The 23,570-nt window shown below is 39.0% G+C and overlaps 1 protein-coding gene across 1 annotated transcript in view; it reads left to right on the top strand.

Moving 5' to 3' along the window:
- Nucleotides 1-4,387: 4,387 nt before the first annotated feature.
- The window catches only part of OPRM1 (opioid receptor mu 1), a 30,306-nt gene continuing 11,123 nt past the window's right edge, over nucleotides 4,388-23,570 (top strand). Inside the window, 6 exon segments of the mRNA XM_036317252.1 lie at nucleotides 4,388-4,404; nucleotides 13,602-13,638; nucleotides 13,640-13,711; nucleotides 13,713-13,729; nucleotides 13,832-13,951; nucleotides 13,953-14,264. Coding sequence (XP_036173145.1) covers nucleotides 4,388-4,404; nucleotides 13,602-13,638; nucleotides 13,640-13,711; nucleotides 13,713-13,729; nucleotides 13,832-13,951; nucleotides 13,953-14,264 — 575 coding nt within the window.

Genomic DNA, 23,570 nt, shown 5'->3' with positions numbered 1-23,570 from the left:
CAATGTCTCAAGACATTAGACAAATGGCAAAAAGGACAGTGATCTCTGACAAATGCAATGAGGTGAGCCTTATAAGTGGCCCAGCTTTTGACCCTGAAAGAATTTCCAGGCCACCACTTGGGGAAGGACAAGCCTAGGCAGAGAATCTGAGTTGCGAGGAGACGAGGTAAGAGTCCAAGTAAAGCAAGGCAGCTAGAGTTCACCAAACATAATTCCAGAAAGAAGAGGACTGCACAGAGTAAGAATCCTGAACTCTGCAGAAGATCCTCTTGCGTATTTGACACCGTACTGAGCAGCGCATGTGAGTAAGTAAAAGATCGGAGGCTGGGGAAAGAACCATACCAAGGCTTAGAGGGAAGAGTAATTGACACTCACACAAGACTGAGAACAATGCTCATTTCTGTCAGCCAAATGGCAAACATACTTTATGGAGGCACCAGATAAAGTATTCTAAAAGTACTCTTATCTAATATTTAAAAACCCACAAAGGTACATGGGTTGGGAAGGGAAGTGACATTCCTGTGATTTTATTCTTCTCAAAAGTCAGCCTCTGTTTTCATTAATCTCTATTATTTTTCTGTTTCATTGATTTTCCCCCTACCTGTATTATTTCCTTTCTTTTGCTTGCCTTGGATTTATTTAATTTACTCTTTCTAGTATCTTGAAGTGAAAATTGAGGGTATTTTTTTTCTCTAGTGTAGAACTTTAATGTTATAAATTTTCCTCTAACTACTTCTTTAGTCTGTGCAATTTAGTCTTTTTCAAGGGCTTGCTCTATAAATATAAATTATTTCAAATTGGTTGAGTGCTGGGGGCTAATTCCAGCAGGTCATAAAGGCAAAAGGTTGGTGAACCTTGAGGCTTCATTCAGCAGGACTGAAGATACATATTATTGCCTGCTGCCAGACAGCTGAGGGCATTTCCCCAAACCTGAAAATCTACATGTTATTACCTGCAGCTTGCCAAACAGCTGAACAGCCAAAGGCAGTTCCCCCAACCTGATAATCTTACTGTTTACCAAACTTTACCTTTGATATGTATATCTGCTTTGCCTTAGGGCAATTTGTGTTAATAAAAAGCTAGGGGTCCAGAGATTCAGAGAATTTAGTTACTAAAGCTAAGCCTTCCCTGCCCCCCACCCCCAACAATGCCTTCCAAATTTATATCTCATGTCTAGTCTCTTTATTAATTTACTCCCAGCCCTTCTCCAGATTCCTGAACCCTTCTAGATGCTGAGAAACACGCTGGCAGTTGAGCATATTATTATTAAAGTTCTCTGCATCCTTACTGGTTTTCTGTCTACTCTTCTATTAATATTGAGAGGACGTGTTGAAATATTCAGTTGGATTTGTCTGCTTTTTTTTGTAGTGCTTGCAGTCTTTATTTTTTGCTTGACATACAGTGAGGCTCTGATATTATATGCATTAATAATTAGGAATGCTAAGTCTTCTCAAATAATTGACCCTTTAGCATCACACAATCATTCTCTTCAGTGCTGGTAATATTTATTCTAAAACCTATTTTGTCTGATAGTAATATAGCCACCACAGATTTCTTTTGATTTGTATTATCGTGGTATATTTTCTCATTATTTTACTTGTAATCTATTTCTATCATTTTTATGTTGTTTTATATTTTTTCTTATTTCCTTATCCTCTGATGGCTTCATTATGTAATGCTATACTATATACTATATAATATATATGTATATAGATGTAGATGCAGATATCTGCTTGAAGTTTTTCCACAACCCTCTGATGTTAACTTTAATTAGTTCACTCTTTTTCTCAATTTCCATTTTGAATATTTTTATTCATAACTTCTGCCAGGTCACCCATTTCTTCCTTCTGTAATGTATAATCTATTGTTGATCTCATTCTGTGTTCATCATATTGGACATTGTCATTTTCATCTTGAGAAGTTTGATATGGGGAGATATTATTTTATGTCTCTACTTAATATGTTCAATCTTTCCTCAGTTTCTTGAACACATGGATTATAATGACAATAGCTATTTTAATATTTTTATCTACTAACTCTGTCATGTGTGTCATTTTGAAATTGTTTCAGTTGATTTTTACTTTTATTCCTCCTTATGAATCATATTTCCTGTGCTTTGGAATACCAGGTAATTTTCTACTATATACAAATGTTATGAATTTCACCTTGTTGTATGTTGGATATTTTTGTATTTCTATAAATATTCTTTACCTTTATTCTGGGACAGAGATAAATCACTTAGAAATCGTATAATTATTTTGGGTCTTGCTTTTAAACATTTTTAAACATAACCAGAGCAATATTTACTCTATGGTGAATTTTCCCCACTACTGAGATTAAAGTCTTTTGTGGACTTTTCTTGATGCCCCATGAATTAAGAGGTTTTCCACTCTGACTGGTGGGAATAGGACCTATTCTTAACCCCAGTTAAAGTATTGTTTTCTCTAATCCTTTAGGTGGTTCTTCCTGTGTCTCAGTTTCTATGATGCATGTACTTATCAGTATACACCTAATGACTTCAGTGGGAACTCTGCAGCTATCTCTATATGCAGTTCTCTCTTCTCTTATACTCTGCCCTGCCAACTCAAATCACCTTGGCCTCCATGGACTACCAGCTCTACCTGCTCAGGTGTTGTCTGGGTTTTCTTTCTGTATTGCAGCCTTGGAACTTTCTCCAGGCAGGAAGTTGCGGCAATGTTCAAGTTCACCTTGTTTGTTTCCCATCTCCCAGGCATCACTGTCCTCAATATTTTGAAAACCACTTTCATTTATATTATAGTTATTTCAGAGGTTCACTTTAGTTCTTTTTATTGAATCTCCACTGGGAGCAGAAATCCCAGAATTGAGACTTTTAACTTACAAAATACTGATCACAAATAAGAAAAGAATCCTAGTATGACACAGTTTACCCTGATTCTGCCCAAGTATTTAACTATTGGTGCAAGAATATGGATGATTATTGAGAATAGTAAAGATTGATATTTCCTTAATATTATTTTTCATTTTATATATGAAAAAGGGAAAGAAGAAAGATTTCTTCCATTAAAAGGCATCTAAGTCTGCCCCTCCTTTTATTTTCTCAACTGCTATGGCCTATTAATTCTCCGATCAGCCACATCAAAGGAAGCACATTTCACAAAATGGAGTGTCTAGATAGCTCTCATTTCTTATGGGCACATTTTTCTGCAGTTAGAAAAATATTAGAGTGATGTTCTTACTCTGGGACTCATTTGGGGAAGCAGAGACTATGGACAGTGCTCGGTTGTGCTTCCCTTTTACTGCTGCTTTATGGACTTCATATTGTATGTGGGTTGAAGTTCATAAAGGTTTTAATAAATGTAAACTTGGGAAGCTCATAAATCATGTCACAAATTCTAGAACTATAATTGTCCTGTAGTTTGCTTTGTTCTAAGGAATGCTGACACACACCCATAGCTCAAAGCAATTTTCCATTTCATTTAACTTACATAGTTATTTGGGATATTTTTAAATATGTTTTTGTTGATTTTAGAGAGACAGAAAGGGGGAGGTAGAGAGAGAGAGAGAGAGAGAGAGAGAGAGAGAAATGTCATTGATCAGCTGCCTCCTGAATACACCCCAACCGGGGACCAAACCGAAACCTGGGTATGTGGCCTGACCAGGAATCAAACAGGCAAACTTTTGTTGCATGGGACAATGCTCAACCAACTGAGCCACACTAGCCAGGACATTACTTAGGATATTTTTATTGAGTCAAAGCACTATGTGACACACTAAGTTTATAATACATGAAACAAAAACAAAAAGTCTCTGTACTAATGGAGTATATAATCTAGTGAAGAAATGGATAGCAAGCAAGTAAACAAGTAAATATTTAAATAAAAATCTGGTATATGGTGCTATGAAGAAAATTAACAAGGGGCCATGCTAGAGAATAACAAAATAATCAACTTTGATAATATAGGGATGTCCTATCTAAGAGAGTACCACGTAAAGTGACCTTCTGAATGAAAAGAATCAATTACAAAAATAGCACAAAAGAGAATTGACAGAGAGCTATGTTTGTTCTGAGAGGTTAAGAGACACAAACTAAGTGCATTCAAGAATATGAAATGAAGCCCCTGTGGTTGAAGGAAGAGAAGACAGTGGAACCAGATGAGGCTGAAAGACAAGCAGAAGTCAACCACACAGAGGCCTTAAGTGCAATAGTCTTTGAAGGGTTTAAAGCATGGAAATAGCAGAAGCATCCTCAAGTTCTTAAAATATCACTCTAACTCTGTATAATAAATTGGAAGAAGAAAGGAGTAGAAACAAAGATCTCAAGTAGGAGGCTAATTTAGGAATCCAGATGAGAATGATAGTGAGATTCATTGAGGTGGTAGTGATGGAGAAGCAGAGGGTGATGACTATGTGTTTGATGCAGCGGTTCTCAACCTGTGGGTCGCAACCCCTTTGGCGGTCGAATGACCCTTTCACAGGGGTCACCTAAGACCATCCTGCATATCAGATATTTACATTATGATTCATAACAGTAGCAACATTACAGTTATGAAGTAGCAACGAAAATAATTTTATGGTTGGGTCACAACATGAGGAACTGTATTTAAAGGGCCAGAAGGTTGAGACCCACTGGACTAGAGAGCTTGTTGATGGATGCCTATGTGGGGATATAGGAGTAAGAGGAACCAACATTAAGTCTCAAGTTGCTGGTTTAAGCAACTAAGTTAACAATTATGTCATTTACTGAGGTAGAAAAAGACTAAGTCAAAAAAGTTTTGGAGGTAAAGTCAGTTCTGTTTCGGGCTGTATAAGTTTGGAATGTCCAGGAGCTATCAAAATACAGGTATTAAGTAGTCAGCTGATTAAATAATTCAGCTTGAAATGGAAATATAATTTTGATAGTTGTTAGGATGTTAGTTTATGTTTAAAGACATGAGACTGGAGAAACTCACCTAAGGAGAGAATGTAATCAGGGGAACCTAAGATTTATCCTCAAATGTGATAGTTAATATTATGAATCAACTTGACTAGATCTGGTTAAAGATTTCTGGATGTGTCTGAGAGGATGTTTCTGGGAGAAATTAACATTTGAATTGGTAGACTTAGTAAGTGCATTGCCTTCCCAATGTGAATGGGCATCATCCAACCCACCGGGCACCTGGATAGAACACAAAGGAGGAGAAAGGAAGTATTTGCCCTCTAACACTCTGTCCAACTATGGAGCTTCTCTTGTCCTCAACATCCCTGTTTCTCAAGCTTTCAAACTACACGGCTGGTCTTCCTGAGTCTCTATTTTACAGATGGCAGACCATGGAATTCTCTGCCTTCATAATCAATTGAGCCAATATCAGATAGATGATGATGATGATGAAGATAGGAATATGATAGATAGATAGATAGATAGATAGATAGATAGATAGATAGATACATACATACATACATACATACATACATACATACCCTTTTTCCGGAGAACTCAGACCAATCACCAAAAAACTCCAACATCTAGACTTCAGGCAGAGAAGGGGAGCACCAAAAAGGAAGGGGGAGGGAAGGGGACTGTGCAAGGTCATAAGGGCTAAGAGAGGAAAGTGTTTTAAGAAGGACAATGCAAGTAGGTTGAGGAAATACATGCATCAATTCTAAACGTCAATAACAATCTTGTTAAGATTTTTTGTGAAGCACTAGAAGCGACAGGCTGAATAGGTTAAAAAGAGGTAAGAATTGAGAAAACAGAGCTGCATGTGTGACAAAAGTCTTAGCAAAAATGGTTTTGAAGGAAATGAATAAAGTGGGGTGATAAAGGAAAACATGGGGTCAAGAAAGATATTTGAAAGATAGGTGATTCTATAGTGTGTGTGTGTGTGTGTGTGTGTGTGTGTGTGATGCGCACACCAGGGTCAAAGTTCAGCTTGTCCAACTGCAAAGCTAAGGCTCCCAAAGATATAGCACAATGGAGCAGTAGAGGGAAGTGGTCAGGAATGTAGGTTAGAAACCATAGTGCCTCACTCTTGTCACTGAAATAGACCCTGAACGTTTGCCATGGTACCAATTTGAAGCATATAAATAAGTTAAGGAAGGAAATCAAAGTTGCCTAGCATTATCAAGGAAGGAAGGCTTTCTGGCAGTTCACAGAAATGTCAAAAGCCATTCTGTCTATCAATATTTGTGCAAACCAACCTATTGCAGAAACTCATTAGTACCAACACAGTTTTACAAAACAACTCTCCCACCAAAAATATCCTTTTCATTTAACAAGAAGAAATTGTTTTATATGCAGATTCTTGTAAAATTGCAGTAATTCATGTGATGTGTGTTGATATGAAAGCTTTTTTCTCTAACTGTATAAAACTAAGCTCTAGCAGAGCGAAGACAGAGAGAGTGACCTCAGATTGAACCTCAAGATGTGCTTTTCCTGCAATTTTACTGCAAAAAAAAGGCCAACCTTTTTCCAAACATGAGAATTTTTTTCAGTAAATATAAGAGTTCTTTAGTTCTTCTCCCACATAGGGGCAAGGTATGGGTAGGCAAAGAGTAGGTAAGTAAGTACAGTTGGAAGAATGAGTAGAGCGAGTATTTGAAAGGGAGTAGTCAAGAAACTATCTTATTATTTAATATGAAAACATAACATTTAATTTAAGGGACTTTTTGTTTTCATTTAACAGCTTCAATCTAAATAAATGCCAAGTGAATTCCATTTATTCCTATTAAACACAACGTGGTTGACCTTATCATTTTACTTTTACAGATGAGGAAACTAAGGTTTGTGGAAGTTAAATATCTTACCCAAAGATACACAGCTGGTTAAGTACCAGAGCCAGGGACAAAGTCCTGGTTGTTCAATTCGAAAGCCAGTGCTCGCAAAGATATAGCAGAATGGAGCAGTAGAGGGGAGTGGTTAGGAATGTAAGCTAGCAATCAGACTGCCTGAGTCAGATACCTAGTACCACTCCATGTTAACTCTGTGAACTTGAGCAAGTTACTTCTTCTACTGTCTCAGTTTTCCCACCTATAAAATGGGGATAATAATAATATTGATTTCATAGGATTGTTATGAAAATTAAATAAGTTTAAAAAGTGATTGGACCTGCCCTGGCCGGTGTGGCTCAGTTGAGTGAGCCTCGTCCCATGTACCCAGAGGCTGCTGGTTCAGTTCCTGGTCAGGGCATATGCACCGGCTGCAGGCTAGATCCCCAGTAGGAGGCATGCAGATGTTCCTCTTTCTCTCTTTCTTTCTCTCTCTCTCCCTCTCTCTCTTGCCCCCATCTCATTTCCTCTCTCTCTAAAATCAATAAAAACATATTTTTTTAAAAAGTGCTTGGACCATAGACCCCAGTGAACGACAACCATTATTATACTGCCTTCTCTTAAGAATGGTCCTTCCCTCTGTAGCGAGGTCACCCTTTTAATAGGGTTCCTAGTGACTTTAGTGAACAGAGATGCTTCACAGTCAAATCACTCTAAGCCACTTTTGTCTTATATCTGAACAAATAGACCTCTAGGGTTTTAATTTTTAAAGCCTGACAAAATCATCTTTGGCCCGTCACTGCTTATCTATTTGTTTGTTTTTTAAGCCTTTCCCACCCACCCTCCAGTAAGTTTTGCCTTCCTGTAAAGAGAAGGATGATGACTAAACCCGTCAGCACCAAAGCTGGGAAGGTTTCCAGGCTCATTTGGAAACCACAAAACTGAGGGGAAGTGTGATCTGTCGCACTATTGTAAGCCTACACCGAGTCTGCCTTCTAAAAACACGCCGGGAGAAGGGAAAGCAAAAAAGAGGAGCAGCTGGGTCAGCCAGAGTGCATGACTTTACCTGCACCAATTGTCCTTCCTCCTACGAACAAGAAAATCCAGTCAAGTAGATGTGGCAGAACTGGGTTGCTCTGTGATGACAGAGACTCCTGACTTTTCTATAATTGCAGCCCCTTGTTCTTGGGGGTTTTGTGTGCAATAAGTGTCATTCTATGAGAAGTGGCCGTGCATCCCATCAGAATCTTTCCCGGAAACCTGGAGCATAGAAGTCTGATATCCGCTCATATTGTGGCAGAAACACAGCAGTACAAGGCACATTACTGAAACAGCATGGTCCAGGGGAGACGGAGCTGACATGTTTTGTTGTAGAAGCCTTTTTTTTTCATTGAATTTGCTGAAGGAGCAGGAGTAAGAGCTACTTAATATTCATCTTTTGTGTGTTTCTTTTCTTTTTGTAATTTTTATTGACTTCATGGGCACAACATTTGTTAATAAAATTAATAGGTTTCAGGTGTACAATTCTATAATACATCGTCTGTATATTGTATTGTGTGTTCACCACCCCATGTCAAGTCTCCTTCCATCACCATTTATCCCCCCTTTACCCTCTCCTACCTCCCACCTTTCCCTCTGGTAATCATCGCACTGCTGTCTGTGTCTATGAGCTGTTGTTATTTTCTTTTCTTAATCCCTTCACCTCTTTCAGCCAGCTCCCCGAGCCCCCTCCTCTCTGACAGCTGTTAGTCTGTTCCCTGTATCTATGAGTCTGCTTCTATTCATCTTTTGAATGTTACGATTTCGGCCTTGTCCTTTTGATGGAAGAGCAGACAGATGAGGGACAGCAAACACAAAAAGAGTAATGAACAACCTTGAGAATCAAAGGATGAGGCATGTATGTGTGCATGTTTGTGTTTTCTTGAAGTGGCTATGGAATAAGTGATTTTTATGCCAAAGTATAGCTTTGTAGAAATCATTTTAGCGTTCCTGTGGTTACTTCTTAACTTTATGATGCTTTTGGAAGCTTGGAAAACACAGGGAAATGTAGGCCTCCTAGCTACAGGAATTAAAATTTTAAAAAATGAACTAAAGGCAAAAGAGAAGAGAGAAGAGTGTCAACAGATGAAAAGTTTCACAAAAGTGTGGTTTTTCAATATGAATATAAACTACTTTATGGATGTATGCTTAAGTGTGTGCATGTGTGTGTGCATTCATTTATGCATGGTCATACACACAAACAACTTAAGGCCAAGCAATTTGAATTTAAGTAACATGTTTCAATTATATGGATACAAGAAAAAGTAAAACATACTCTGACCACAATAACTTTTATAATTGTTTTAGTTTTCCTTTCTAACCATGTGTAGACTACCTTAGAACAATGTTTTCTTTTCAAAAAAAATTTTGGTAGCTTTTAAATAAATAGATACAGTCATTGTCTATATTCCACATTAATAGCTGTTAATTATGTGGTCCATTAAGAGCCAGTCTCAAAAATAAATAAATAAACAAACAAATAAAAAAAATAGTAAGCTGTTTCTCTGTGGTTAGAGCATTGGTCTGCACACCGGGAGGGTCGTGGGTTTGATTCCCAGTCAAGGGCACATACCTGGGTTTCAGGTTCGATTCCCATTCTCAGTGGGGGTACATGTGGGAGGCAACCAATCGATGTGTCTGTTTCACATCAATGTTTTTCTCTCTACCCCTCACTTCTCCCTTCCGCTCTCTCAAAAAATCAATGGGGAAAAAATATCCTCACTCCTTGGGTGAGGATTTTTTTAAAAAGTAAGCTGTCAAAATGAGTGTGAGATGATGGCAATTACATGAATAACTAAAGCCAATATGTTTTGAAATTTAAGAAAGAGCAATAACTTCTAGCAGTTGCCTTGCTCCATGCTAGTTATAACTAACTGCATTGCTTTGAAGCAAATATTTTATGGGGAAAAAATGTATGATATGGGTTTGATATCAATGTTAAATTTTGACTGACAGATAAATATTTTGTTTTGCTTTTCAAATAGAAAATCTAGGCTAAGCAAGAATTATCAACAAAAAGGCATGTATTTCTGTTAGATAACATATAAAGGAAATTAAACATTATACGGCTAGAATCTATTCTACATAAAATAACTAGGCTTGTAGTAAATTGACTCATGTATGCACAGTTCACCTCCTTTCACCAGAGACCTGAGATTTCACAGCAGACTTGAGATCACTCTGGTAGGAAATGTGCAAATATGGAGAAAAGGGAAAACACCCGATAGGGCAATTAAGATGTAATAGAAGCTACAATTTGAGATCTTTTATAGTATATATTAAGTGATATTAATTGGTTATTCCTATAACAGCTCTTCCCTGGGTTTCTCAAGGCTATCTTAAGATATTTGAAAGATAAATTAAATTTGTTCTGTATTTTCCCAAATTGTACATTGAATAGATGTGAGTTACTGAGATATAGATGTTAGTGCAATTTAAGCGAATACTTGCAACGATTCCAGAAAATCCTGCATTGAAAATTGAGAAATAGTTATCCTTAATAAAACTCAAGAAAGGGTAATAGAAAAAGAAATCATCAAATTTCAGTTAAAATATATAGTTGAAGCACAAAGTTCAAATGCCTAATCCATACAATAGTATTTGTTATAAAATAGAATGAAAAATAATGTTTCCAGTAAAGGGCAATGGTAATTGGCTGCTCTTTGACTAATTCTAGAGGAAAAGTCACACGGCCAGTCTATCTGTGGGTACATTTAAGTTCTGGCTGATTAATGGAATATACTGAATTTTTTAAAATGTTATTAAAGTATTCATAAAAGTGTTTTGTCTTTTAAATCACCCAGATTATTTTAGATGCTGTTATTATCTTAGTCAGTCCCGGCTTCTATAACAAAATGTCATAAACTGAGTGGCTTTAGAGCCACAGAAAGTTCTATCTCAAAGTCTGGAGACTAGACGCCTGACAAGGATGCTAGCACCATCCGATTCTGGTATGGGCTCTCTTCTGGGTTGTAGACTGCTCTCTTATCATTAACCCTCAGTGGAAAGAGAGCTGGAGAGTTTTCTGGAGTTTCTTTTCTAAGGAAAACAATCTCACTCATGAAATCTCTACCTTCATGACCTAATTACCTCCCAAAGACCCCCTAATGGGGGGGGGGGATCTCCTAATGCCATCACATTGGAAGTTAGAATTTCAACTTATATATTTGGGGGGGATACAAACATTCAGTCCATAGCTCTCATGTTAATATATGCTAATTATGTGTTAATTAAATTAAAATATTATATATGTAATTACATACATAAGAGGGAGTCTACTGTGCTTTAGGTAGTGAACAGGCCTAACCTCAGGAACCTATTTCTAGAGTATATAAAGCAGGAGAGGTAAATAAAACATATAAAGTAGGAAACATGCACAGAAAAGATGACAATCACCATTCCAAAAGATCTTGTTAGATTTGAACCGTGAACTGCATCTAACAAGATATACTTTTAAAATAAAAAACCCTCTACTGTTGTACTGAGACAACATCCAGTGAGGTAAATAAACACACCCAAACTCAAAACAACCATAAATGTATAGGAGAGGAAAAACATGACTCATCAGGTATAAAAAGCAAGCTCCTGTGTTCAAAAACAATTGAATCTATCATTTTAAACTTCAACACCTTGTCCAGAGTACATCTTTAATAAGTAATTGTCAAACTGAGCCAGATCATGTTTAGGGAATTTTGCCAATACTCACTCTAAGGAGAGTCAAGAGAGCAATGTGGCTTTAAAAAGGGGGAGAGGGAAGTGGGACCTTCCAATAACTGTATTGGTAGAAAGAGGAAGTTTATAATCTTGCTCAGCTTTTATTGGTCAGGCCGAACTTAGGGCACTGTTCTTAGCTCTGGAGCCGTACTGTAGGAGCAGATAGATAAGCTATGTGAATAGAAAAGAGGCAAAGCTATTGAAAGAACCCAAAACTACAGCGTATAAGAAACAGCCTTGCCGAACCGGTTTGGCTCAATGGATAGAGCATCGGCCTGCGGACTGAAGGGTCCCAGGTTCGATTCCGGTCAAGGGCATGTACCTTGGTTGCGGGCACATCCCCCGTAAGGCGCGTGCAGGAGGCAGCTGATCGATTTCTCTCATTGATGTTTCTAACTCTCTATCCCTCTCCCTTCTTCTCTGTAAAAAATCAATAAAATATATTTAAAACAAAAACAAAAACAAAAAGAAACAGCCTTAGGAAGCTAATGTTTAACTTGTGGAAGAAACCATTTTGTTATTTTCAAATACATGAAATGTAATAATAGTAACAGTTATCATTTATTAAACAGCTGTTATTCCAGTGTGAATATCAGTTAATCCTACTAACAGATATATGAGGTATCAATTTTTTTTTTTTTTTACTGATTAAAATACTGTCACCCCGTGAGGTAAATAAACACACCGAAACTCAAATAACTAAAAAGTGACAAATAGTGGATTCACAAATGATTCAACTTCAAGGCCAGGGCTATTTATGTTGTACCCCTTTGTTGTTCACATGATGCAGCTTCGGCTGGTTCTGTGTGTCCTCAAAAGACTGAATAATGGCAAACAGATTTCAGCTCGATGCGAGTGAACTGATATTAGTTCATAGAGCAAAATGTGGTCCGGTATTTTATTAGTTTCTAGGAGCTCCCTGTAGACTTTTGTTGCTGAAGGCATTCCCTTTAATATAAAAGGATAAAAAAATACTGCACATTGGTAAAATACCCTATGATAAGCAGAGTTTACCTATGAGTTATCTGTTTTCAAGAGAATGATAAAAGTGATATTAGAATTAAACGTTCCTTCCAAGCTTCCTAACGCACCCCACTCTCTGCTTCCTAAGAGTGTGACTTTCTACAACCAATGGGGAGTAATTTGTAGTATTTAGTGCCAATACTTATTGTTCAAATATATATACATACACAAATATACACATGTGTAAAAACGAGAATAACCTCAGAATTAGTTTGAACTTTACAAAAAATAAAAACAGCCACCTTACCCCCTGATTGATTTACAAATCTATTTCTAAGATAGAAGTGTTTATGGGCTTGGAAATGAAGTATTACATGTTAAAATGTATCAGTATTCCTCGACCAGGCGCGGGCCACTCCAGTTAAGATATCTGTGAGGTTCCTCCTGGAATCTCTACACAAGAAAACAGACCGAGGGAACTCAAATGCCGTTTGGTTTTTGACACGGTTCTCCTGAGAAGCACGTGTCCCTACAGGAGGTCTGGAGGTAAAATGGATAATTCCAAATGGATTGATGAGATTTAAGCCGCAGCGGGTAAACATTATTTTTGGTTGACTTTCCTGGATGCCACAACCACCCCTCTGATTTCTGTGACCAGCCCTGGTGCCTCTTCCCCACCGGACATAAATCAGATGCAACTAGAGCTTCTACTCTAGGAGAAACCTAGGCACTAAGGAGGAAACGTAATGGGTTTCCTTCACAGAAGTTTATTACATGTTTCTCATTTCTTTTTCGGGGAAAGAATCACTCTGGCGTCAGGCAGGTTTGCAGGGTTGGAAATTCCCATTTGCTGATGTGAAAAGCGCAGTTACCTGTTCGTGCATGTACAGGAAGGAAGACTAGAGAAGAGGGATTTGTGTCTCCTGCACCCCAATGATTGCGATAGGCAGTAGGGATGGAAGCGGCTGGGGAGTTAAGGGCTGCTCCAGTTGTCGGAGGCCAATGTCTACAGAGAAACCAACCGGCGCTGGGAAAACAGAGTGATGTCAGCCCCCTTCCTTGTGCGTTTCTGCCGTCAGAAACTCTCTGTCTGCCTCACTCTCCACGCCTTCCTTCCAACTCCCTTCTCCGTCCTGCCCCTCCTAAGAGGTGTTGCACAGAGTGCCGAGTGGGGAGAACAACTCCTTGGATCGCTTGTGCGCAAAATCCACCCCTTCTCTCCCCTCTTTCTCCTCCAGCCTCTGGATCCCGCACTGCCCTCCCTCCTCTCCCTCCAGCGGTGTGGGGCTGGAGACTAGTGCCTGTGCTCATGAGGTGGGAGAGGGCTGCAAGCAGAGGAGAACGCCAGACGCTCAGTTCTCCCCTCCTGCCTGATGCTCCTGCCTGGATTCGCCAGGGCTGGGCTCTGCACGAAATCACAGGAGCCCTGGCAGCGGCTGGAGGAAGCTGCCAAGGCGCGCGCAGCTCCTGAAAAGTGCCTGTGCTCGCGGTGAACCTCCCAACGTGGTCCCACCGGCTGTCAGCACCATGGACAGCGGCGCCGTCCCCAGGAGCCCGGGCAACTGCTCTGACCCCTTCGCGCACTCTGCAAGTTGCGCCCCAGCAGCACCGAACCCGGGTTCCTGGGTCAACTTCTCCCACATGGATGGCAACCTGTCCGACCCGTGCGGTCCGAACCGCACGGCGCTGAGCGGGAGCGACAGCCTGTGCCCTCCGACCAGCAGCCCTTCCACGATCACGGCCGTCACCATCATGGCCCTCTACTCCATCGTGTGCGTGGTGGGTCTCTTCGGAAACTTCCTGGTCATGTATGTGATTGTCAGGTAAGAAAGGCGCCTGAGCTCCGAACGGAGCTTTCAGCTGCTAAGTGGGGGCACAAAGGGACACCTGAGCCCCAAGGTAGAGTGGTGGGAAGATGAGAAAAGGGAGGTAAACAGGGGAGAATGGGGGGCAACAGATGGGTGGTTGTTTGAGTGCAAAAGCCTACTTTTCTATTCTCCCCCCCCCCCCCCCCCACTGATAAAGAAACATCCAAAATTTCAGAAACAGAGAAGTTGCTTTGGTAAAAGCTATGAAGCTCTGGCCAAAAATAAAAATAAAAAATAATAGCTTGGAGCGCCCTTAATCTGAGCCAAGAGGACTCTTGGGCACACTCCCACAGTTTCTTCAGGCAGAAGCTCTGGAAACAGTAATTTGTGAGTAATGGAGGAAGAATTCTAGTTTATTTCCTCTAATTGGGGGGTCAGATCTCCTACTCAGTCCTTTCCAGAGATGAACCTCGGCAACTTCCCTGCTCATGCTGGCTTCTGTAGAGCTGGCTGCACCATGTCCCCACCCTGCCTCCCTCCTCATAGCAGCCCTCACCCCACTCCTTCCACCTGCAGCCACACGCATGGAGGAAGTTTTCCTGTGTCTCTCCACAGTGTTGCTTTGTTGTAACAAATACGACAGTTGTGTTGCCAGGTTTCAATCAGCAGCTGCGGATCTGCTGGGGGCTGATTCAGTCAGAGCTGAACTGGGTTCAGGAAAAGTGCAGGATATGTCTGTTTCAGGGCTTCCAAAGGGCAACCAGTTAGAAGTGACCAAAAGCAGCATGAAACTGGATTAGATACTATTACATAGGATGTTGTCATGGTTTTCTGTTCAGAGATGAAAAGTGGTTTTATCCAGGGATATTTTTTCGAAAGAGTTTGAGGTCCATTTTCTGTTTCCCAGGTGCTCCCGGCTGAGCTGGCACAGAGTGTGCCAGCTCTCAAGATTCACTGAGATCGAGGTCGATTGTATTAGTGTTGATGCATGTGTTCAAATCATGCATGTTAATACGGAATGCTACAGACTCACTTTTGTGAAAGTAGATCACTGTTTTTACACTTAAAAATGGTTCTTGATTTAAGATTTTCTTCCTACTCAGGGTCCTATGTGTTCTATGTAATGAACATGGAATTTTCATGTTTGGCTACAATATTTGCTCCATCTACTCAGCAAATATTACAGGTTTCAGCAGGCCTCCTTTATCACTTACCAGTTTATTTTCCCCATTATGCTTTCATTATCTAGGTACTGCATGCTGCTTGTAATCGAGTCTTTCTACTTAAAGGGCTGGTTTCTTTAATTAATGATTATTAAAGAGTGATACTAATTTCCCTGATCTTCTGATGAGGAGTAAGTAGCGTCTCTGAGAAAACAGCACCATCTATTGAGAAGAAAGCTAACAACTGAAGGTAATGCAGGGAGACAATCAATGGAAGAATTTATTTTTGTAAACATTTGCTTTTTTTTAAAGAATTTGTTTTTATAAACGCTTATTTTATAAAAACTCACTTATGTAATCCAATGCAAAGATTCATATCAAAGATAAACACTGCACCTCACTTTGCAGTTATGATAATACAAATCATAAAGGCCTGCCTGATGAAGGGAAAATATGTTTCTCCTTTTCCTTAGAAAATCCATGGAATCATAAGCTTGTAGGACTTAACAGGGACTCTAGAGATTATCGGTGCTAGGTGAGTAAGCTGAGGCACAGAAAATATGATTCTTCCAAGGACAGATTATTTATTATTTCAATAGCACTGAACGTCTCTAACCAGTATAATTTCTTTTTATTAGAGTGGCAAATCATGATTTTGGTTAATTCAACTAAAGAATGACAGAGTAGGTTTAGTTAGTAGGAATAATGTGGAAATAATAAATTTCCCTATATTTACCTCAGGAATCCTGGAGAATAAAGGATGAAGGGAAATTACCAAAGCACCTAGAAACCCTGCCATCTGAAACATTATATTTTATTCTCTTTTATTGCATCTCTTGGTACTTTCTCTCATCATTTTTCTCCCCTCTAGTTTATGCTTTTCAATAAAGAGACAGCCACTAGAGAAGCAAGTGTCTGTGAAAGAAGAAAATTGATCTTATTCCAGAGTTTAAGAGGGCCCTGGTTAGGTGAGTCTGCTTTAAAGGCATTACCTCTGACCTCTTAGTGACTTGGAAAAGGTTGGTGGCATTTTACCTTACTGGGAACATGATATTCTGCTTTACTTCTCTGTACTGAAAGTTCCACTAAAAGGTCACCCCCAACACCAACCTGTGGCAACTCAAGTGTTTAATCCAAGGTCAGGCAACCCTCTGAGAAGATAACTGTGAAACAGAAAAAAAGATAATTCAGTGACCAATGAAGTGATGAAGAAAGTAACCGAGAATTGAAGAAAGTATGTCTGTTTAGCTGAGACTTGTAATTGTACTGTTTCCAGGCTGTGGTTTTATCTACAAAATGATCAGTTCAGCGATATTATTGTCCCTTTAAAAAGATGAAGGAAAGGGGGCCAATCATACAGTGATGGAGGGAGATTACACTGTGTGTGGTAAGCACACAATGCAATATAAAGATAATGTATTTTAGAATTACACACAAGAAACTTATATAATCTATTAACCAGTGTCATACCAATCAATTTAATAAAATTTTAAAAGATGAGTATAATGCTGCATCTTTTAAAGTACTGAGGTAAAATGTTCACTTTCTGCTATTATTTAAAATTCAGTAAGTATCTATATACATAAAAGCCTTAGTGACCGAACAACCAAACGACCAAACAACTGGTCGACCAGTCGCTATGACGTGCACTGACCACCAGGGGGCAGACGCTCAATGCGGGAGCTGCCCCCTGGTGGTCAGTGCGCTCCCACAGTGGGAGCTCCTCTCAGCTGGCCTACGGGCACCAGATGTGGGGCTCATGACTGGCAAGCACAGCTGTGGCCATGCGAGCCTCTCCCGCCTCCCCAGCAGCGCTACCAAGCAGCGAAGGTGGCAGGCAGGCGCAGCAGGGCCCGGATGAGCAGGAGCGGCTGCCTGCCGCTTCTCAGACTACTACATCCCTCAGAGAGTTTTAACTGGATGACATATAGTCCAGCTGAAGAATGCTCCAGTTTCCACAATCTCTTCAGTGAGAACTAGATCTAAATTCTAGCCAGGAACCAATACAGGATAAAATGAATAATAAAATGTGAGTTTCTTTCTGAAGAATTCATGGGTCATCAGAGCTATTGCATAAATCCTGGCAACACACTGACACGTGAAAGAAGGCCTCCCACATCTTCCATTTCAGTGACTCTCAGTCTTGGCTGCATCTTAGAATCACTGGAAAGTGTTTTCTTTTGTTTTTGTTTGTTTGTTTGTTTTTTAATGAAAACCCACCTCTGACCAAGGCTAATGGAATCAGAATCTCTGGAGGTAGCCCCTGGACTTAGGGAGGTCTAAAATCTCCCAAAGTGGTTTCAATGTGAAGCTAATATTGAGAAGCACAGATCTAGACAAACTTTCCGTTTTGCGAATAAGAAAAATGAGACACGTTTGGCAAGGAGGTTTAAGAGTTCTGTCCATATGCTTACTCCTCTGAACTCCAGGAAGCAACTTACTGAATAAGTTGTAAATTAAATCATCTCTCAAGAAAGCTCAAGCTCAAGATGTTTTAAATTTTTCCTTAAATCTCGCCAATGGACTCTGCATGGTACGCATAAGAGAGTGAACAGAGTGAGAAACCTGAAATCAGACTCAAGTTTGAATCTCTGCCCCTTTCTCGTTATCGTTGTCACATAACCTCCCTAAATCTTTCACTTGCACTGAAAGAATAAAGATCATATTTAATCTCATGGAATTCAGGTCCCACTTAGATAAGATACATAGAAGTGTGCAGAAAACTCTGAAAGTGCTCCACCAAAGTAAGGAGTTCTGTTATTTGCTTCTCTCCCACTGAGACTCTATCTGCCTTCTCACTGGGCTCCCACCATCAGTCACCTGGATCTCATCATTCACCTAGTGCGCTGGCCTTCTCATACATCAGCTATATTATCTGTTCTAATATTTTGAAATATAGTTTATCCTTTTGAGTCACAGTTTTGCAGAAGCAAAGCAAGGCTTTGAATGGTGTCACTGTTGTCATTCTCCATTCCAGTCCACTCCTTCCCAATGCACTGGATTCTGCCACAGTCATCTTCCTGGCAGCCATGATGATGTGAAAGCATTCTAAGGACAGATACTTACAACTTACTTGACCCCTATTAAAAAGTTCTTTTTATGCTGTCCAATGAATTCAGTGAAGAAAATAGACAACCCAATTACTTTTTGGAGAAAAATAGCTATTTTTGTTACTTAAATGTTTCACATTGAAATTGGTGTTATAGTCAAAACTCCAGAACAGAATCTGTCTAAATAATGACTGCATGTGATGAAACTCCTTTTTACTGAGCAGAGTCCTTTATTTGAATTAGAAGAAATAACTTGTAATGATGATGTTCTCTGAACACTAACTTTGGAAATTTAGGCATTTAAAATACCATCCCTGCCCAACCGGCGTTGCTCAGTGGTTGAGCGGGGGCCTATGAACCACGAGGTCACAGTTCGATTCCTGGTCAGGGCACATGTCCAGTGTGGGGCGTGCAGGAGGCAGCCAATCAATGCCTCTCTCTCATCATTGATGTTTCTATCTCTCTCTCCCTCCCTCTCCCTTCCTCTCTGAAATTAAAAATATATATATATTTTAATACAATACCATCCCTGTGCCTACTCCTGGGTTCTGTTATCACGGTAATGCCAATCATAATAAAACCGGTTCAAAAGGTAGAGGTAGAATTAATGATGATACTGTGAGGCTGGGTGCCTGTCTATGCCTCACACTTTCATTATGGATTTTTCCAGGACTTCCCAGGCAGTGTTTGTCAACTTCCTAAACCCCAGTAGTAAACTCTACTACTGCAAGGTGGAAAATCACACCGCTGAGGCTTACAGAGCTTCTGAGAACTGAGAGCACCCCAAGTATAGAAACTGTGCAGAATAAGGTGGTCAATAGAGGCCTTTTTTGCTTCTGAGCATTTTTTTCACTGAAGGTGGGGTTCAGTGCCAGTGAAAGGTTAAGCATTTTTGTGGGGGAGTATTAAATGTTAATTGAAAAGTGCTGCCGGCAGTATAACCTGAACATCAGAATCTGACTGTGCCTGCCAAGAGAACAAGGGAAATTACTGCCAACACTATAATTTCATACTTACTCAGCCCCCATCGCCTCCGAAAAGGAAACCACATGGGCTGAATAAATTTAAATGTGAGCATGTTTCTGGTGATGTTGGTGATCCCAGGCCACTGAAATAAGAGGCCCTGTTAAAAGCAGACAACATTATTTGAGACCCTTCAAATGGTCTTTCTGATGACAAAAGGAAGCTTAATTTTACTTACTTGTAAAATAAACAAAACATGTATGTGCAAGAATAAAGATAATGCCTTTAAGTTTTATACAAATTTAATTTTCATTACATTGAGTAATCTGATTTTTCATGTTTTACAGTATAGACAGGCTCATTTATTTATTTGCTGTGTTTGTTGAACACTAACTGTACACAAAGCACTTTCCTAGAAGCTCCAGATACACTAGTGAGCAAAATAGGTACAGTCCTCCCTCTCTCCAAAAGTACAGTCCAGTGGGGAAGAGAATTAAACAACTTCACCAGCTGATAAATGCCAAAGACTGAGCCATAATAGCTAACCTAGTGTTCTTTAACCACAGTATTAGACAAACATCACCCCCCAAGGTTTATTACAATTACTGTAATTCATCTTCCTCTATCACCAAGCCCAACAATGGGATAACTTCAGATTTGTCTCCATCCAATTTTACAGATTTATCTAAAGGTATTCATCTCATAGACAAGCTAGAGGAAAAGTGAGGAGAGGATCATGGTTAGTTTTCACAAAACAATGAAAAAGAATTCTGTTGACTATAATTTATAAGTATTTCTCAAAGTAGATACTGTAAACATTTTACAAGCTGTAAGTATATGGTAGAGTGAAATGGTAGAGTACTAAATGAATGGGATTCAGAGGGGAAAACATCTCAAGACTCATTGCTCTGGGCATGTCTTCCTCTGTCACCGACTGGAAGGATGGCCAGCCTACTTCTGAAGACCCTGTCCCGGAAGACAGGCCGCAGACGGCTCACGCTAGATGTGAGACCTGACACTTCTGTTCTTTAAAATCACTGTCCTTTGTGTGGAATTTAAAACATAAGTATCAGCGGAGAAATTCATGCCATCTTTTAAAAAAGGACTGCAACTCTGAACAAAGTTTCCTGCCTATAAATAAGTATGTCACATTTCCACAAAAGACACTAGTACATGAGCCAATGCCACAAAGCATATATTAATACATATAAACGAACTAAATTAAAAAAACCACAGACTTATAGACACAGAAAACAAATGGTTGCCAAATGGGAGGGATTGAGGGGCTCAGTGAAAAAAAAAATGACGGGATTAGAAAGTACAGATTGGTAGTTACAAAATAATCGTGCGATGTAAAGTACATGATAGGGAATATTGTAATAACTTATGTATGATGTCAGGTGGGTACTAGACTTATCAGGGAATGACTTTGTAAATTATATAAAGGTCTAACCATTATGCTGTATACCTGAAACTAATCTAAAACAATATTGAATGTCAAATGTAATTAAGAAATAAAAAGTACAATAAAACACAAATGACAATTTCCACAGCAGACTATAATTATTTTCTCACCAATTTAGAAACTCAAATACAAATGAACATGCTCTTCTATGTGCCCTTGCTTTAATTGCCTTTTAAAACATTTATATTTTTTTAATCCTCACCCGAGGATATTTTTCCATTGATTTTTAGAGACAGTGGAAGCGAGATGGAAAAACAGAGAGAAATATCCATGTGAAAGAAACACATTGATTGGTTGCCTCCTGCACGAGCCTGGACCAGGGCCCAGGCCAGAGAGGAGCCTGCAACCGAGGTACTTGCCCTTGACCAGAATCAAATCCTGGACCCTGCAGTCTGCAGGCTGACATTATCCACTGAGCCAAACTGGCTAGTGCTAAACCATATTTTACATAAAATATATATGTCCTCTACTCTGTCAAAAAACTTACTCTAACTCTAGTACAAAAAAATAGAAACTATGCTTTGGTAAAGCTGAGACATTTTGTTCAAAGAGTTTGGGAAGTTCAATCCATTAGAAACATAATAGATTGGTCAACACTCTAGTTAAATTAGATGAAGACGTGGAACTTAACAAATCAAAATATTTGATTTGGTGAGGCCTGGCTGGCTGGGTGTCGACCTATGAACCAGAGGGTCACAGGGTTGATTCCCAGTCAGAGCACATGCCTGGGTTGTGGGCTCAGTCCCCAGTAAGGGGTGTGCAGGAGGCAGCCAGTCAATGATTCTCTCTCATCATTAATGTGTCTATCTTTCTGTCCCTCTCCCTTTCTCTCTGAAATCAATAAAAATATATTTGAAAATATTTTGGTGGGGGTAATTGGTCAAGTAAAATCATCGTAGTGATGCACACACAGGAAGTCATACTGGGTGACTAAAGGAGTTTTGTTGGCCTCTACTATAGTCCAACCATTCAATAGAAAAATACAAGGCTTAGGTCAGGAAAAAGAAGTCCTATTTCACAAAACAAAAAAATAAACAGGCAATAAAATGTGACAATTATTATCAGTTAAATGAGTAGTAAAATTTGCCAGTGAAAATGTACATAACAGAGGTTTATATTTGTCTCTGAAAAACATACACATGATAGACTCATTAGAGAAACAATGAGTCTATCTATCTGGAACATAGATAATAGTTAAGCTTATTTGGGGGCCAACCCTCTTCTAAGGCCTTCCTGCCATCATCAGATTTAAAAGCTTCAGCAGCATGGACTAGCCATATGACCCCAAGAAGTAAATTTAATATTTTCACGGGCACTCTCCATCTGATGACACAAAACTGTAATAATCACAACTTTCTTGGCACCTAAATGCAGGTTAAATGTTCCTTTCAACATTGCCATATCACTCCTACCTTGCCATCATATCTAACATTCTGTTTTGAAGCAGTTGGTTATGTTCTCTCACCAGACCTTCGGTCCCCCCAAGGCAGGGGGGACATAAATCAGTTAAGAATGGTTGCCTAGCATGGTAGTTGGCAAAAATTAAAATTAGAAAAGATGTTACATAAATGTATGTTTGACTCAATATTGACCCTCAGAGGGTTTTATCCAGAAAAAAAGTATTATAAAAACAAAATAATATTCTATGAAAATTAAGAACATGTCTATAAAGCTGTAGATGTTTTATTTCATAAATAAAGTCCAATATAAATTTTACCTTTAGCTAAGAGAACTGTGAAATGTATAACTTTGACCATGAAATTAGAGTATTCAACATAAAATTTTATTAGTTTGCTTCTACATGTTAAGGCTATGGTGATTTGTACTTTACTTTTTATATTCTTCAGGTTTTTAAAAATGAATGTGCAATGATCTAATCAAAACACACAATATTATGAAAATTAAAACGGAGAAAGTTTCAAAAGTAATAGATGATTCTGAAAGGCAATAAAATATTGTATTAGAGGCTTTTTTATAAAAATATAAATCAAGGTCATATTTGGAGTTTTCCTATTAAAAATACAGTTATAGACATTAATTTACAACTAGAAATGTTGTTAGTGCCAAATGAATTTGGTCCAAATTGGAGGACACTTCTAATTGATTTAATAACCCTTATTGGACCATGAGACTGAAATTTTAGATTTTAAAAACTAATGGGACTTATTTGCTTTGCCACATTACCGCTGTATTCATGAATCATATTTTCTTCTAACAAATGCTATTGAATTCTCCACAGGGGAAGAAAAATGCCTTCCAAAATCTCCCTGCCTAAAATTACTTAGAAAAAAAACTCAAGAAAATAGTTTCTGTTTCCTAGGAAAAATCCCTGTTCAGCGTGGCAGTTACATGATAAAGATTTGTCTACTCCTCAGATGGAAAACAGTCACCATAATGTACAATTTTATATAAGCCAAAATCTATAGACGCTAACTGCGTAACTTTTATTTTCCTTCAATTGGTCCCAAAGTTTTGGAGCAGCTATTTTTGCAGGAATTCACTGAATACCAAAATATAGGGTGTCCCCCCAAAATGTATAAACATATTTTCAATAATTATAAAGGCAGTGTTTATTAAAATGCATTTCATTCTCAAAATTGAGCTATCAGCTGTTAACGTGTGAATACATTTTGGGGACCCCGGTATTTACTAGTAGGTATCAGAATGTGCTATCCCACAT

The sequence above is a fragment of the Myotis myotis genome, unplaced genomic scaffold (assembly GCF_014108235.1).
Source record: "Myotis myotis isolate mMyoMyo1 unplaced genomic scaffold, mMyoMyo1.p scaffold_m19_p_7, whole genome shotgun sequence".
In the NCBI taxonomy this organism is placed as follows: Eukaryota; Metazoa; Chordata; class Mammalia; order Chiroptera; family Vespertilionidae; genus Myotis; species Myotis myotis.
This window is presented reverse-complemented; position numbering and strand designations above follow the sequence as displayed.